At 40.3% G+C, this 14,624-nt stretch overlaps 1 protein-coding gene across 1 annotated transcript; it reads right to left on the bottom strand.

Annotated features, from left to right (window-relative positions):
- Positions 1 to 2,744: 2,744 nt before the first annotated feature.
- LOC120435273 lies at positions 2,745 to 7,081 on the bottom strand. The gene is made up of 12 exons (XM_039604536.1): positions 6,325 to 7,081; positions 6,128 to 6,259; positions 5,889 to 6,028; positions 5,549 to 5,753; positions 5,388 to 5,471; positions 4,745 to 4,783; positions 4,469 to 4,659; positions 4,244 to 4,385; positions 3,509 to 4,159; positions 3,333 to 3,409; positions 2,952 to 3,115; positions 2,745 to 2,858 (listed from the first exon to the last, which is right to left on the bottom strand). The coding sequence occupies exons 1-11, from the start codon at positions 7,079 to 7,081 to the stop codon at positions 3,104 to 3,106; spliced, it is 2,430 nt and encodes an 809-aa protein (XP_039460470.1). The 3' UTR covers positions 2,745 to 2,858; positions 2,952 to 3,103.
- Between the last annotated feature and the right edge of the window lie 7,543 nt (positions 7,082 to 14,624).

Below are 14,624 nucleotides of genomic sequence, written 5' to 3'. Positions count from 1 at the left end.
ATAAAGTTTGCTACTTCGCACATTTCACCTTCAGCGGGTTATTTTTAGAACGTAACTCCTGCGATAAACGAGGGACCGCTGTATTATTAATAGTAGAGTCTGGGACATCTAATTGATTAACATCAACATTGATTATTATGCACTTTTATTTTTGTTCAAGGAGAGCAAAAAATATAAAACTCTCTCAGCTTGTTTGTTGCCAAAAATGGCCACTTTTTGTGTATGTTCACAAAATGCTATAAAATGTATATTTCTTAAAACATTTGTCTACTTTTACCGACGTGACTCTTTAAAATAGCACCAGTCCTTTTCATCAAAATCAAAATTGTATCTAAATTTTTTACTCTTTATAGCCAGTTAGGTTATATATTACCATTAACTTTTCAGATAAAACGGTGATAAAGTCCTGATGTTTTCATGAAACTTCCTTTTTTTCCCCATCTGAGCATCGGGGAAAAGGCTGTCTTGCAATTGTTGAGGTCACTAGTGTGTGCCCTATTTCTTCCAGGATCACTCTTCATTTGTAGGTTTTAGTGGACTCCTAGTACTGTGAGGTGGTTTCATGGTATAAAGGCATTGTATTCCAAGATCTGGGAGATTGTAGAAATGAGCAGTGATGCCCTTCCTACCATCTTTCCAGAAAAATAAATGATCTGGAAGCTGTTAGGCTTACTTACAGCAGCAGCACTTTCTGCACCTGCATAAACTCCCGGACACATTTACTAACAGTGTTTGTTGCTGTATGTGCTGCAGCTTTGAATTTTTTATTAATATATATTTTGTTAATATTTTGGCTATGGTGTCTTGTTATGAAATGTACAAGAGTAAAAGTGTTTCTAGCATGTGCTTCAAAGCTAAGTTTGACTGGGAAACTCAAAGCTCAATAGTCTGTATCAACAGAAATTCACTGCAGCCTGTGTAATATTTGATGCGTCATAATTTATTCTACTCTATCTTGCAAATACATATTTGTGTGGCAATGTCATGCACAACACACACAACTATTAGATCCTTAAGATCAAACCTGTGTCATTCTTTTGGTCCACTGCACTGCAGTAGTCAAAAAAAAAAAAAAGAATAAGTGAAGTGGCCACAAATGGCCAGGATAGAGCCCAGAGTGTTAATGTTTAAAATGTATAAAAATATTATTGATTACAATTCTTTACTGTTAATATCAACAATAAGCTTTTTATTTTGAAACTACAAGTATAAAAAAAATGCTGTTACATTTACATTTAATGCTGTTACACTGTAATCCTTTATTATAAGTATGGACATGGAATCAAGTGAATAACATTTTGAAATAAGTTTAATTGGAATTTTGTACTATGCAAAAACAAAACAAAAAACAGTAACGACATATTAAACAAACAAACAAACACAGCCAGTGCCTTCAGTTGTCCATTACATGTCAAACATAGCACTGACCCTTAGTCCCTGCTCATCAGCACATGCTTTCAAAAAGAGCTCCATGTCCTCTGCAAACTGAAAAACAAAGTGTCCAGTGTCTTCTTCCTCTGACATGTCTCTTAAGACCCTCTGCTGGTCCCCTTGATTTAAGGACAGATATTTTGGCATTGTTACGTGTCCACGGAAAAGTGCCTTATTTTGGACAACCCACTGCACAGCAGGACGCAGATCTTCAACAACTGCTGGCTCCTGTGACAGGCAAATGGGGATAAAAACATAGCTATTTCTCTGTTGCAGAACAGTTTTTAACAGTTATTCAAATGTCACTAACCATGTAATTACACTACTGTTTAAAGTGAATACTGACCTGACTGACTTCCTGGAACTTGCGCTTTTTCAGTCTGAAAATGGGCACGTGTTGTCCTTCAAGCACAGCTTTGGCTTCCTCTCTCCAAAATGTTGAAGCATCATGCTGATATAGTTTATAAAAAAAAGCATGTGAGTGTACTGTATGTGTGAACACTCAAGATCAGCAGAACATGATCTGGGATGCACTTAACCTGGGACACTGAACAGGTTCCTGAAAACTCTGGAACAAACCAGAAATGCTTATAAAAATGTGACCTCAAAAGTGAAACATATTGTTGGCCACCAAATCCTGCCTTTGTGTATAATGGGTCAAGAAAGAGGATTTCTCTTTTAGGTGGCTTCAGTACCTAAAAGACAGTTAGCCATGACTTCAAACCTGAAAACAATGTCATTGCAAGCGATCATAATCAAAGACTTTTGAAACTGTGTCATAAAAGCTTGAATACATCTCAGACACACAGCAAAATTCTAACAGTTTGTATGTGTCAAAAAACAAGACTTACACACAACTGGAAATGACCAGGTGTCCAGAGAGGGAGAACTATGATGTCCATCCTCAGAGCATCAGTCTGAAACAGAATTTTATTTTTAAGTATTCTGTATATGAACTCTCACCAAAGTTATAAAAAAATCATTTTGATTACTTGCTTGTTTCTTTAAAGGACGGTACACTTACAGGAAAGGACTGCAATGGATCACAGCCATAGGGTGCAAGCCAAGTCCGGGTCACATACAGATTTTCTATGTAAATGTTTATCCCCTAGAATGTAAAAACAGCACATTTAAAACAACAACTCTTTAAATTAAAGCTTGACAATCCTCATATACAACATACAGTACCTTTGACTGAACAATTTTAGTGATAAACTCAAAACAGCCATTTCCAATCTGAAACAGAAAAAATCAAAAAAATGAATGTACACTTTATTATTTCATATTCATTGAAACAAAATCTTTACAGTCGATTCCATTTGTTTGTTTAAACCCAGTGTCCAAAAATCTGCCCGCGTGAGGCATCCAGAAGACGTTTCAACAATCAGCTCATCTTTGGGTCTGCTGATGTCCAGAACATAGTTGAGCTAAAAAAACAGAGAGGTGTCATAGACTGTGGATGACAAAATCAGATAAGCACTAAAAGTTGCACTTTGCAACATCTGAAAACTTTAACATACAAGCTGTTGTTGGCCAGGGTGCGGTACAAAACACCAGGATGAACGGCTGGCCAAAATGTTCTCAGGCTTTGTCAGAGCTTCGCACGGTGGTCCACACAGGTCAGGAAAAGTTGCATCTGTTGACCTTCTATTGGCTTTCTTGTTGTCAACTCTTACCTGAGGTTCTGTAGGGATTTTAACAGGTTTCAGACAAAACACTACATAGAATGCATATTAATTGTATACAAATGCAAGAAAAATAAGCACTATTTATAGAAGGAAATTCATTTGAAACAGCATGTAACGAATTCCTTATGAGCCATCAACTACAACAAGATAATAAATACAAGATTATTATTTCACCTACATATGACAATCACTATTCAAAATAAGAAATTTTACCAGTGTCACCAGACATTGAAGGTGCTGGTTCAACACCGTTTCTGTGGTTTCTCTGGGTTTATTGCACACCTGTGGGGCTATGGACACAAAGAAAACAATATACACACACAGATAGGAACAAATCTAACATGTGAACAATGGTAGCGTTCTGGTCATGAGACAATGCATGTACTTACCTACGACAGCTTGACCCAGTGCCGACAATGAGATATTGATCTTTCCAAGTCGACCATGTCTTAGCTGCCTCTCCAGAAGTTTCTTGTTGGTGACAGTGTTATAATGATGAGTTATATTTCTCATCAGAAACACATGTGTGGATGGACTCATATTACTTAAAAAGTAATTGCTTTTCCTCATGTTTGCAAAGAACTGTTCAACAACTTGACTGCTCAGCCGGCCTTTCAGCTCTGGGACAAGTTGAATTCTGCGTAATATGTCCTTGGGATCTTTTGTATTTCCCTCATGAAATCTGTCATAGGGGACATAATGGTCAGATGATCCAGTGACAGGATGAGGATTTTTATTTACACTATCCATCCTTTCATGTAGCCATGGAAGATTCACTTTCAGGCTTCCATCCTGTGCAGCCTTGACATTTTCCTCAGTGGGCTCAGCCAGTCGACCTTCATGTGGATGAAATGGCAGTTTATCGGGAACCCGCAAATTGGTGTGTGCCGCCAAACCCCTCGCAAAATCGTAAACACAGACATTTGGCATGTGCTTCCAGGACAGGAGAAGGTCAGCAAAATCCCGGGGACTTTCAGCACGGAGATTAAATTTAACACTGTATACAATGCCATGTGGACATAGTATTACAGACCATCCTCCTGCAAGCAAAGATTTTAAAAGTTGTCTGTGATTGTAATTAAATATTTTAATGCTACTTCTTATAATCGCTAAGTGATGCTTACCAGAGGCCCCCCATATGCTTTGAAAGACCTTATCATATGTCTGCCTGCTCTTCATCTTCTCCTTCAGTCTGGTGATGAGATCAAAGCGGGAGCCTTTGGAGTCGATGTTGCATGCTTTACACAATTTTCTTACCACTCCAACCTGACAGTAATTAGGGAAAACTGTAAATGGAACAACTCCAGAACTTTATGTCACATATTCTGAAAACTTAAAAGCAATGTTACCTTTTGTTTGGCGAGTTCATCCAACAGACGGTCTTCTGTGACACTGCTAAGCTTTGCTTCATGTGAAGAGCTTGTTCCTACTTTTTGAAACTCTGTGTTAAGCACAATGTCACTTGTTCGAGTTTCACTCCCGATCCATGGTGCCCAGTTCGTGCAACTTGGTGGAACTGAAAATGGATTCTTCACGCCGCCTACAGAAAATGGCATGTTTTTAATTACAATCTAAATTACTTTAAAACACTGAATGACTTTCAATAAGTTTTTGCCATCACTCACTTGGAAAAAACCCACGGCTTATGTTAAAATCTCCCAATTCTTTTAATCTTTGGGCTGAAGGAAGGACAATACTCGGTGTATAAATGCTCAATCAACAATATTTTATTTCCATATAATTCAACACTTAAGAGCATATGAACCATCATGATGGGGAGAGTTGCCTCCAGAGGGTCACAGCAAGTCTCAAAATGGTGACGGGTTAGTCAGCCTTTTATAGTCTCTAGTAGCCCCCACCTAGTCGTAAAAGCCTAAACATTCACATTCTTTCTCTCACACGGCGCCTAAGTTATGACCTCGGCTCCCTGTCTTTCTGCTCTCTGTAAAGGTGGGGGTATGGAATGTGGTCATCTCTTCTTCTATTCTAGACACAAGGTCTTCTGCACACAACATTCTCTTCATGATTCAGCAGTATGAAATGTCAAGAAACCATGTAACACATTCAACAGTGTCGAGTAATGCAGGTCAATCCAATAGATCTAATGATTTTCACACTCTTTTAAGTCAGAAGTATAATGCAAACTAAAACTACATACTGATCACACACTCTATATTAAGGGGTATAATATGATCTACAGCAGTATCATAATTCAACTACTTTAATTACATATATAAGGTAACATATGATAACAGAATAATCCCACACTTATCATTTCCAGGTGAATAGAGTTCCAAAAACCTTCAATGTCATGTTCACCATTGAAGTCTTCCGGGGCTTTGAGGTCACTCACTATAATAAATTGACTCATAAGAACAAGCACATAATGTACACAATGAACTATAAACACAAATGTACATTAAACTTATCTGCTAACTTGAACACCCCTTTTCTGTGTAAGTCCATAACTACCACAGGGGGGTGAAACCCACAGTTTATGCAGGAGTACATGTAGTCTGTGTCAGTCAAAGCCTCAAAATGGCAATAAGCATGAAAAATGGTATCCCTAGAAGGAAACTTCACTCTTCTTAAGCCCTCCAATGAGTCAATGACCCTTGAAGCCGATACATGGTTCTGTAATATGACAATAGGGTGAAGAAGACTATGATTACACAGATATTTAAATTTGGGCACCAACATATCATAATGACACAAACACATTTTTAAAGCAATCTTCAGATGAGTATATTTTATTTTTGCGATCCTCACCTGCAGATTTTCTCTCAAAAAAAGGCAGAGTTCAAGAGCCAAAACAACGTGGTTGTCAAAGTTGTGAAGCCCATCTGTCCACTCCTGGTATCTGTAGACCATGTGGCACTGAGGACACGATCTATGGTGTGTTGAAACATCTGTTAAAGACAAATCACATTAATGTCAAAACATCAGTATAGGAACAATTATAACTAATTATTTCACACTGATGTTTAATCTTATTCATTCAAACTTACTCTCAATCACTCCCATCATGCTGACAATCCTCGCTTTATTGGTAACTAGAACAGCCTCATCAAGTTTTGGGTGCTCTGGGCACACCTGGCACAACGTTTCACATGGAAAGACTGTTTCTGATGATCCATTTTCTGTGAGATGACATTTTCTGGAAGAGATCCAGGAATTTTTTTCTCTTTAAAAATATAGTGTATACTCCTTTCAACGGCAGCATTGTCCTCGAAGGAAGAACTCTCCTGAGTGATCTGTGATGGGGTGCCTGATGATAGTGGTACAGTTGATTTGAAGATGTCTCTCTGTGTCTGGAAGAGATGCCATTTAGCTATGTTTTTATGAGGACATGATAATCGTGGCTTTGCACAAGCACAATGCCAGGTGTTCCTCAGAGCATTGTAAGTCACAAATATTCTGACAAGACGGCGGAAACTGTGTATTTCCGGCTCAAATACAGACAAACAGATCTGTGTTGAGGATCCACCAAAATCCACCCTCACACAAAGTGGAGCATGTGCCATCTGGGCAGCTTTCTGTCTCTTTATGCATGTAGCAGCTTTGGCCTCTCCAAAAAATTTAAGGTCCACCATTTCCATCACGATGTGCTCTTGAAGAAAAACCTCCTTTACAGTTTCTCGGCAGTAATCTAGTGAGCAAAGGTGCTCACATAAACTGAAGCCTAGTCCGCTCCGCTGGGCCAGCAACTGGTATTGCTGACTTTCCTCCAGCTCACATCTGATATTGTGAGACATCCCCCATGTTTTCCTCTGAACGTGAACTGGCACAGAAAACCCATGGGCAGTTCTCTGCACAGCAAATAACCCTGTAGTTTCATCTACACAAACACACTGCAGATGACTGGCCAGGGAAACATCGATTGATCGGTTGGAGTGCCTCCTCATCATGTGAGCCTTGTAGTTTTTGGTACGAAGAGTAAGGCCACAGTGAGGGCATGTCATTTTCATGGACTTTCCTTCAGCTGCAGTTTTATTGAACACAGAGGGTAGAGCATATGAATGTTCTAACAAAGATTCAGAAAATGGTTCAGATACCAAAGACAAAACCTTGGGGGGGAGACAGGGCTCCTCGAAGAGTACTGCCGGAGGAATACGGGTCTCCTCGGAGAGTTCAGCGGGGAGCAGTCCTGATAATGGTGGCTGACTTGGCATTGAAGAATGCTGACTAGACAATAAATGCCTTGCCATATCCCCACGCCGTATGATTGTAATCTTACAGACAGGGCAGTGAAAGTGTCCTGTTGTCCTACAAGGCAGCCTGCACCGGCATATCAGTTTTATCTATAAGAGATAAAAACAAACAAACACACAAACAAACAAAAACAAACAAACAGATGTAATTTAAATGTAGTTGTATAGAATGCAATCAATTTATCTAACAATCAGATTGTACATGTTAACAAAAACATCCAAGCCAACCTCAATAATGAAAGCAAAATGGTATGGATCACAAAAGTTATGTCAAGAAAAGTGGTGAAAAGTAAATAAAAATATATTTTATAAAAACACTATTTTTGTTGCAGATGAATGCACTGAACTGTACAATGTCAACAGCAACCTTTAAATCAACAAAGATACTGCAGAAGTGCTTAAAAAAGTGCATATTTATAACTATAAAGTATATTTAATACAAAGATACCGTTGAAATGCAAAGCATTTTTTATATGCCCACTTAGATGCTCCTCAATCTTTGCCCTGACAGTAGGGCTGAAAGTGGGGCACAGAGGGCAGTGAAAGAGTCCTCTGCAACACGTGTTGCATTCCTGCAATTCTGGCTTTAAGCCCAAATTCCAGATTGATATGTGCATCTAAAACAGAGAGAAAAACAGATTAACACCATATACACATTTAAGTTCAGGTTTTAGCAGAAATAACAATTTACAGTTGGCATGTAATAGATTTGGGAAGAAAATTCTTGAAAAAACCCCCCAAATATTTTACAAGACACTTTAATTTGTGAGATATGTTTCTATTGACATATAACAGTCAATTGAACAGGGGCTAACTAAAATCTGGACAATAAAAAAGCTGTACAGAATAGAATAGTGAATAGAAGTATTGATAAATATATAAATCTGTTTGTGATGAAATTTACAGTGTTGACGCTAACCAAAGGTGTTAAAAGTACACACGTTCCTTACTACAGTTTAGATACCTCTGTTTAAAAATAATCAAATAAAAGTAGAAGCATTGACTCGACTTTTTAGTCAAGTGGAAGTAAGAAGTACAGGGTCAAAAATATAATTTATGTACAAAATTCTGAAGTAATCTTGCGTCCAAAACACGCGTGCGGGGGGCTGATTTACAAATGTACGGATTACAAAGTACAGACACGCATGCTAAAATGTGAGAAGTAGAAGTATAACGAAGTATACAGTAGGCACAAAAAAGTACAGCAGTAAAGATACCAGAAAATTCTACTTAAGTACAGTATTGAAGTATTCGTTATTTTGCATCTCTGACGCCAACAATAAATCATACTCTAATGCAAAATATGTTTTTTTCTTCTTCTCGCCCACAGAAGCCGTTAATCCAGCTCTCTTACTTAAACCAGGCCCAGGAAAAAGCATATCTGTGTGTTTCTCTGCCATGGAGCACGATGAAAAAAAAATTAAAATAAGAAGGAATGTTGTTGTAACGCAAAAAAAGTGGCAACATGATCATTGTAAGAAAACTAGACGATTCCTAGAATTATGAAATCACTAACGGCAAATTTATTTAAGAAAGACTCTGTCCCAACCTTTGCGATCCACTTGCAAGACTTCCACGGTATCCATGCATGTTTCCGGCTACTGTGGAGGTCACGTGTATCCGGTTACTGTGGAGGTAATATGGCGCTCCCCAGTGGCTGCAGCCAGGTGCTCTTGTCTAATTCTGCACTTCAACCACATCCTGATTGTTTTACTTTGTACAGAGACACAGCTACAACAAAGTTCATTGTCCAAATACTAATGGGGCAAACACTTATAGTACATTACACAACATAGTACGTGAACATGTACTGAAGCACGCCTTGCTGCAACCCTAAGTTGGACATAAGAATAAGAATAATAAGAATAAGAATAACTTTATTTATCCCGAGGGAAATTCTTTTGTCATGTACATGCTCAAAGCAGGAGGAGAGACAGAGGAACAGATGAATAAGATATAAGATATACAATATATACAATAAGAATAGTAGTGTACAGTAATATACAGTAGGATAGAGCAAGACATAGTATCTTCCGGCGACTGTGGAGGTCACGTGTATCCAGTTACTGTGGAGGTCACCAGTGGCTGCAGCCAGACCCTTCTCAAAGAAATAAATTCTGTTATTAAAAGCAGCTTTTTCCAGCTGATGGCCGTTGCAAAAACCAAGACCACGTTGTCATTGGCCGACTTTGAGAGAGTGATACATGCATTTATCTCTTCTAGGCTTGACTACTGCAATAGTCTTTATTTTCGTATTACCCATATGGAAAAGATATATACAACAACCAGCACGCCCCTGCGGGCGGTTTATCCTTCAAGCTCGGGTCCTCTACCAGAGGCCTGGGAGCTTGAGGGTCCTGCGCAGTATCTTAGCTGTTCCCAGGACTGCGCTCTTCTGGACAGAGATCTCCAATGTTGTTCCCGGGATCTGCTGGAGCCACTCGCCTAGCTTGGGAGTCACCGCACCTAGTGCTCCGATTACCACGGGGACCACCGTCACCTTCACCCTCCACATCCTCTCGAGCTCTTCTCTGAGCCCTTGGTATTTCTCGAGCTTCTCGTGTTCCTTCTTCCTGATATTGCTGTCATTTGGAACCGCTACATCGATCACTACAGCCGCCTTCTTCTGTTTGTCTACCACCACTATGTCCGGTTGGTTAGCCACCACCATTTTGTCCGTCTGCATCTGGAAGTCCCACAGGATCTTAGCTCGGTCATTCTCCACCACCCTTGGGGCATCTCCCATTTTGACCTCGGGACTTCCAGGTTATACTCGGCACAGATGTTCCTGTACACTATGCCGGCCACTTGGTTATGGCGCTCCATGTATGCCTTGCCTGCTAGCATCTTGCACCCTGCTGTTATGTGCTGGATTGTCTCAGGGCATCTTTACACAGCCTGCACCTGGGGTCTTGCCTGGTATGATAGACCCCAGCCTCTATGGATCTTGTACTCAGAGCTTGTTCTTGTGCTGCCATGATTAGTGCCTCTGTGCTGTCTTTCAGTCCAGCTTTGTCCAGCCACTGGTAGGATTTCTGGATATCAGCCACCTCCTCTATCTGCCGGTGGTACATACCGTGCAGGGGCCTGTCCTTCCATGATGGTTCCTCGCCTTCCTCCTCTTTCTTGGGTTTCTGCTGCCTGAGGTATTCACTGAGCACGCTGTCAGTTGGGGCCATCTTCGTGATGTATTCGTGGATGTTTCTTGTCTCATCCTGGACTGTGGTGCTGACACTCACCAGTCCCCGGCCTCCTTCCTTCCGCTTAGCGTACAGCCTCAGGGTGCTGGACTTGGGGTGAAACCCTCCATGCATGGTAAGGAGCTTTCTTGTCTTTATGTCAGTGGCTTCTATCTCCTCCTTTGGCCAGCCTATTACCCCAGCAGGGTACCTGATCACGGGCAGGGCGTAGGTGTTGATGGCCCGGATCTTGTTCTTACCGTTCAGCTGGCTCCTAAGGACTTGCCTGACCCTCTGCAGGTACTTGGTGGTTGCAGCTTTCCTAGTGGCCTCTTCGTAGTTCCCATTCGCCTGCGGGATCCCCAGGTACTTGTAACTGTCCTCTATGTCTGCAATGTTGCCTTCTGGTAGTTCAATCCCCTCAGTTCTGACTACCTTCCCTCTCTTTGTTACCATCCGACTACACTTCTCCAGTCCGAACGACATTCCAATGTCATTGCTGTATAGCCTGGTGGTGTGGATCAGTGAATCGATGTCTCGTTCACTCTTGGCATACAGCTTGATGTCATCCATGTACAGGAGGTGGCTGACAACTGCTCCGTTCCGTAGTCGGTATCGGTAGCCAGTCTTGTTAATGATCTCACTGAGGGGGTTCAGGCCTATGCAGAACAGCAGTGGGGACAGAGCATCTCCTTGGTAGATCCCGCACTTGATGGTGACTTGTGCTATGGGCTTGGAGTTGGCCTCTAGTGTTTTACGCCACATCCCCATTGAGTTCCTGATGAAGGCTCTTAGGGTCCTGTTGATCTTGTACAATTCTAGGCATTCCAGTATCCAGCTGTGGGGCATTGAGTCATAGGCCTTCTTGTAATCAATCCAGGCTGTGCACAGGTTGGTCAGTCTGGTCTTGCAGTCTCGGCTGACTGTTCTGTCTACCAGTAGCTGGTGTTTTGCGCCTCTGGTATTCTTGCCAATCCCTTTCTGTGCCCCACTCATGTATTGACCCATATGCCTGTTCATCTTATGCAAGTCTTTTATAAGTTTTTACTATTTCTTTTCCATATGGGTAACCAAGCTCTACTCTGGCGTCTGCAGAATGCGGCGGCCCGACTCCTGACAGGTACTTGCACATTTGATCATATCTCCCCAATCCTGGCACTGGTTACCAGTACGTCGTAGAATCGACTTCAAGATTTTGTTGTTTGTCTTTAAATCTCTGAATGGATTAGCTCCATCTTATCTCTCTTTAACCAAAATAATCTAAGTCGAGCCCTCAGATCTGTAGATAAGGTGCTTCTGACTTTCCCCAGAACTAGACAGAGAAACAGAGGTGACGGAGCTTTGGCGATCGCTGCACCCAAACTCTGGAACAGTCTGCCTCTTCACATTAGGCCTTTACCAACACTCGACATTTTTAAAACCCGGTTGGAAACACATTTGTACTCTCTAGCTTTCAATTATGACGAGTATTTTATAGTAATTACTGTGTATGTTTCCTATTTTGGGTGTCATACTTGATAATACTCTCTCATTCCAGTCCCACATTAATTACATAACCCGGTCTGCATACTTCCACTTACGTAATATTAACCGACTCCGCCCCTTCCTTACTCCCCATGCTGCTGCCATCTTTGTCCATAGTCTTATTACCTCCCGTATTGATTACTGCAATTCCCTCTTATTTGGTCTCCCTAAAAGGTCCCTTCATGAACTCCAACTTCTTCAAAACTCTGCAGCTTGGGTCATAACTCATACTCTACCAAGAGCTCATATTACGCCAGTTCTTCAGCAGCTTCACTGGTTGCCCATAGAAGCCCGGATAAACTCTAAAATCTTACTTCTCACATACAAGTGTATCCATAAATCTGCTCCTTCCTATTTGTGTGACCTGCTCCATATCACCACTGTCTCCCACCCTCTCAGATCCTCATCTTACTGTTCCGTCCGCATGTCTTACCACTGAGTTACAATCATAAGCTAGAAGATGGCGGGCGTAATCACAGCCGGATAGGCGTCCTCGCGGTGGTGCCGTGATGTTTGGTGTTAACTCCAAATAATTCCAGTTATAGACCTTGTTTGGGCAAATAAATAAACTAAGACTGACATTTACAAGAGACAAAATGGCAAAGATGAAGAAAGTGGAAGAAGATTTGGAGGAGATTAAGCATTCACTTAATTGCTGACGTCTGAAACTGAAAAAGTAAATAAACAACAAGGAATTCTAATGTCGATGATGGACCAAATCAAAGATCTAAAAAACCTGATTAAGGAGAAAGACAAGACAATCCAGTTTTTGGAAAGGAAGGTGGACGATCTAGAGCAGCAGGCTCGACTTGAGGAGTGATTATTACGGGTCTGGAAACAAAACACAGGAGTTATGCGAGAGTTACCGAGTCTGGGACCGACGCAAAAAGAGGAGAAGACGAGCCCCCGACGGGAGCTACAGTCGCTGGAACGCCAGGTTGTGGAATTCTTTTCGAATAAAAAACTTCCCCTGCATAGTAATAATATATCTGCATGCTATACCCTTCCTAGAAGGCACACTAATGCTCCTCCAGCAATTGTAGTGAGATTTGTAAACCGTAAACACAAAGTTGACTTGCTGAGGCGGTCCAGCCTTTTGAAAGGAAGCGGAGTATATTTGAATGAACATCTTACAAAAAGAAATGCAGATATTGCTAGACAAGCTCGCATTTTACGGAAGGAGAAAAAGATTCAAGCAACCTGGACGAGGAACTGTAAAGTGATGATTAAACTTAATGGAACACCAGAAGAAGCCAAGGTTATAACGATTAAGGATCTTGAGGAATTGGACGTTTATACGAGATAACATTCCAAGACGGTTACGACCTATCATGGCTATGAGCCTAAAAACAATTAGCTCATCCTTTACAAGAACAGATGCTACTTCGGGTGGAAAAGGACAAGAGGAAGTTGTAAAATGGACATGGAAGAAGATAAGATCAACGGACTTTAAAATATGTCGATAAATGTGCGATTGTTAAGGATCCCTTTCTTTTTGAGGTCAATAGATATTCGTAGAATAATTATGCATAATGCTCGACGACTCAGATCATAAATCATATGATTTTGAAACAGGTATTGACCCTGAAAGGAATGTGCTTAATACAATTAATGTCACCTGTGAATATTATACAGAGGAGCAATTCAGGGATAAGGTTGATATAGCCAATACATTTTCATTAACTCATATTAATTGCAGAAGTCTTTATAGAAGTTTTGCTTCAATTAAAGATTTCCTTTATAGTTTGAGAGGCAAGTTCCAAATAATTGCTCTGTCTGAAACATGGTTAGATGAGAAGAGGGGTTGTCATTTTTGTATCGAAGGGTACGATTTATACTTTGTAAACAGAACTAAGAAGAAGGCAGGAGGGGGGGCACTTTTTGTTAATTGTGATTTGAAATGCAAAAAAGTTGAATATATGTCTGTGGCTATAGACGATTTAATGGAGTCTGTGACAGTGGAATTGGACATAGAAAGAAGAAGTAATATAATTGTAACATGTATATATAGGAAACTGGGGTCACAGATTGAGTTATTTACAGAGGTAGTAGAAGACTTATTGAGTAAGGCTAAGGGAAATAAGACTTTATGTTTGTGTGGTGATTACAATATTGATTTTTGTAAAGAGGCAAATGATAAGGCTGCATCAGATTTTTTTGAATTATTATTTGGAAAAGGATTTTATCCCTTAATTATAAAGCCTAGTAGAATAACCGATAAATCAGAAACACTAATTGATCATATTTTCATTAATAGCTTGGAGAGTAATATTATGAGTGGCCTCATCATAAATGATATAAGTGATCATTTACCAGTCTTTTTTACTTTTGATTTAAATATGAAAAGAAAGGAAGAGGTTGGTTTCGTGAGTCATAGAAGGTTAAGAAATAACAAGGCAATTAACAAGTTTTTCAGGAAAACAAGAATAATATTAAGGGCATTTGGAATATTTTTAAAGAAGTATTGGGTAACAAGAACACACCCTCAGATCGGCCTATTTATTTCATTAAGAATAATCAAGTTGTCGATAATAAGACTGTAGTAGCAAACGAATTCAATTCCTTTTTTGTAAATATTGGACCTACTTTAG

This window comes from Oreochromis aureus, linkage group 3, assembly GCF_013358895.1.
Source record: "Oreochromis aureus strain Israel breed Guangdong linkage group 3, ZZ_aureus, whole genome shotgun sequence".
In the NCBI taxonomy this organism is placed as follows: domain Eukaryota; kingdom Metazoa; phylum Chordata; class Actinopteri; order Cichliformes; family Cichlidae; genus Oreochromis; species Oreochromis aureus.
The sequence above is the reverse complement of the archived record's forward strand: the minus strand, read 5'-3'. Positions and strand labels throughout refer to the sequence as shown.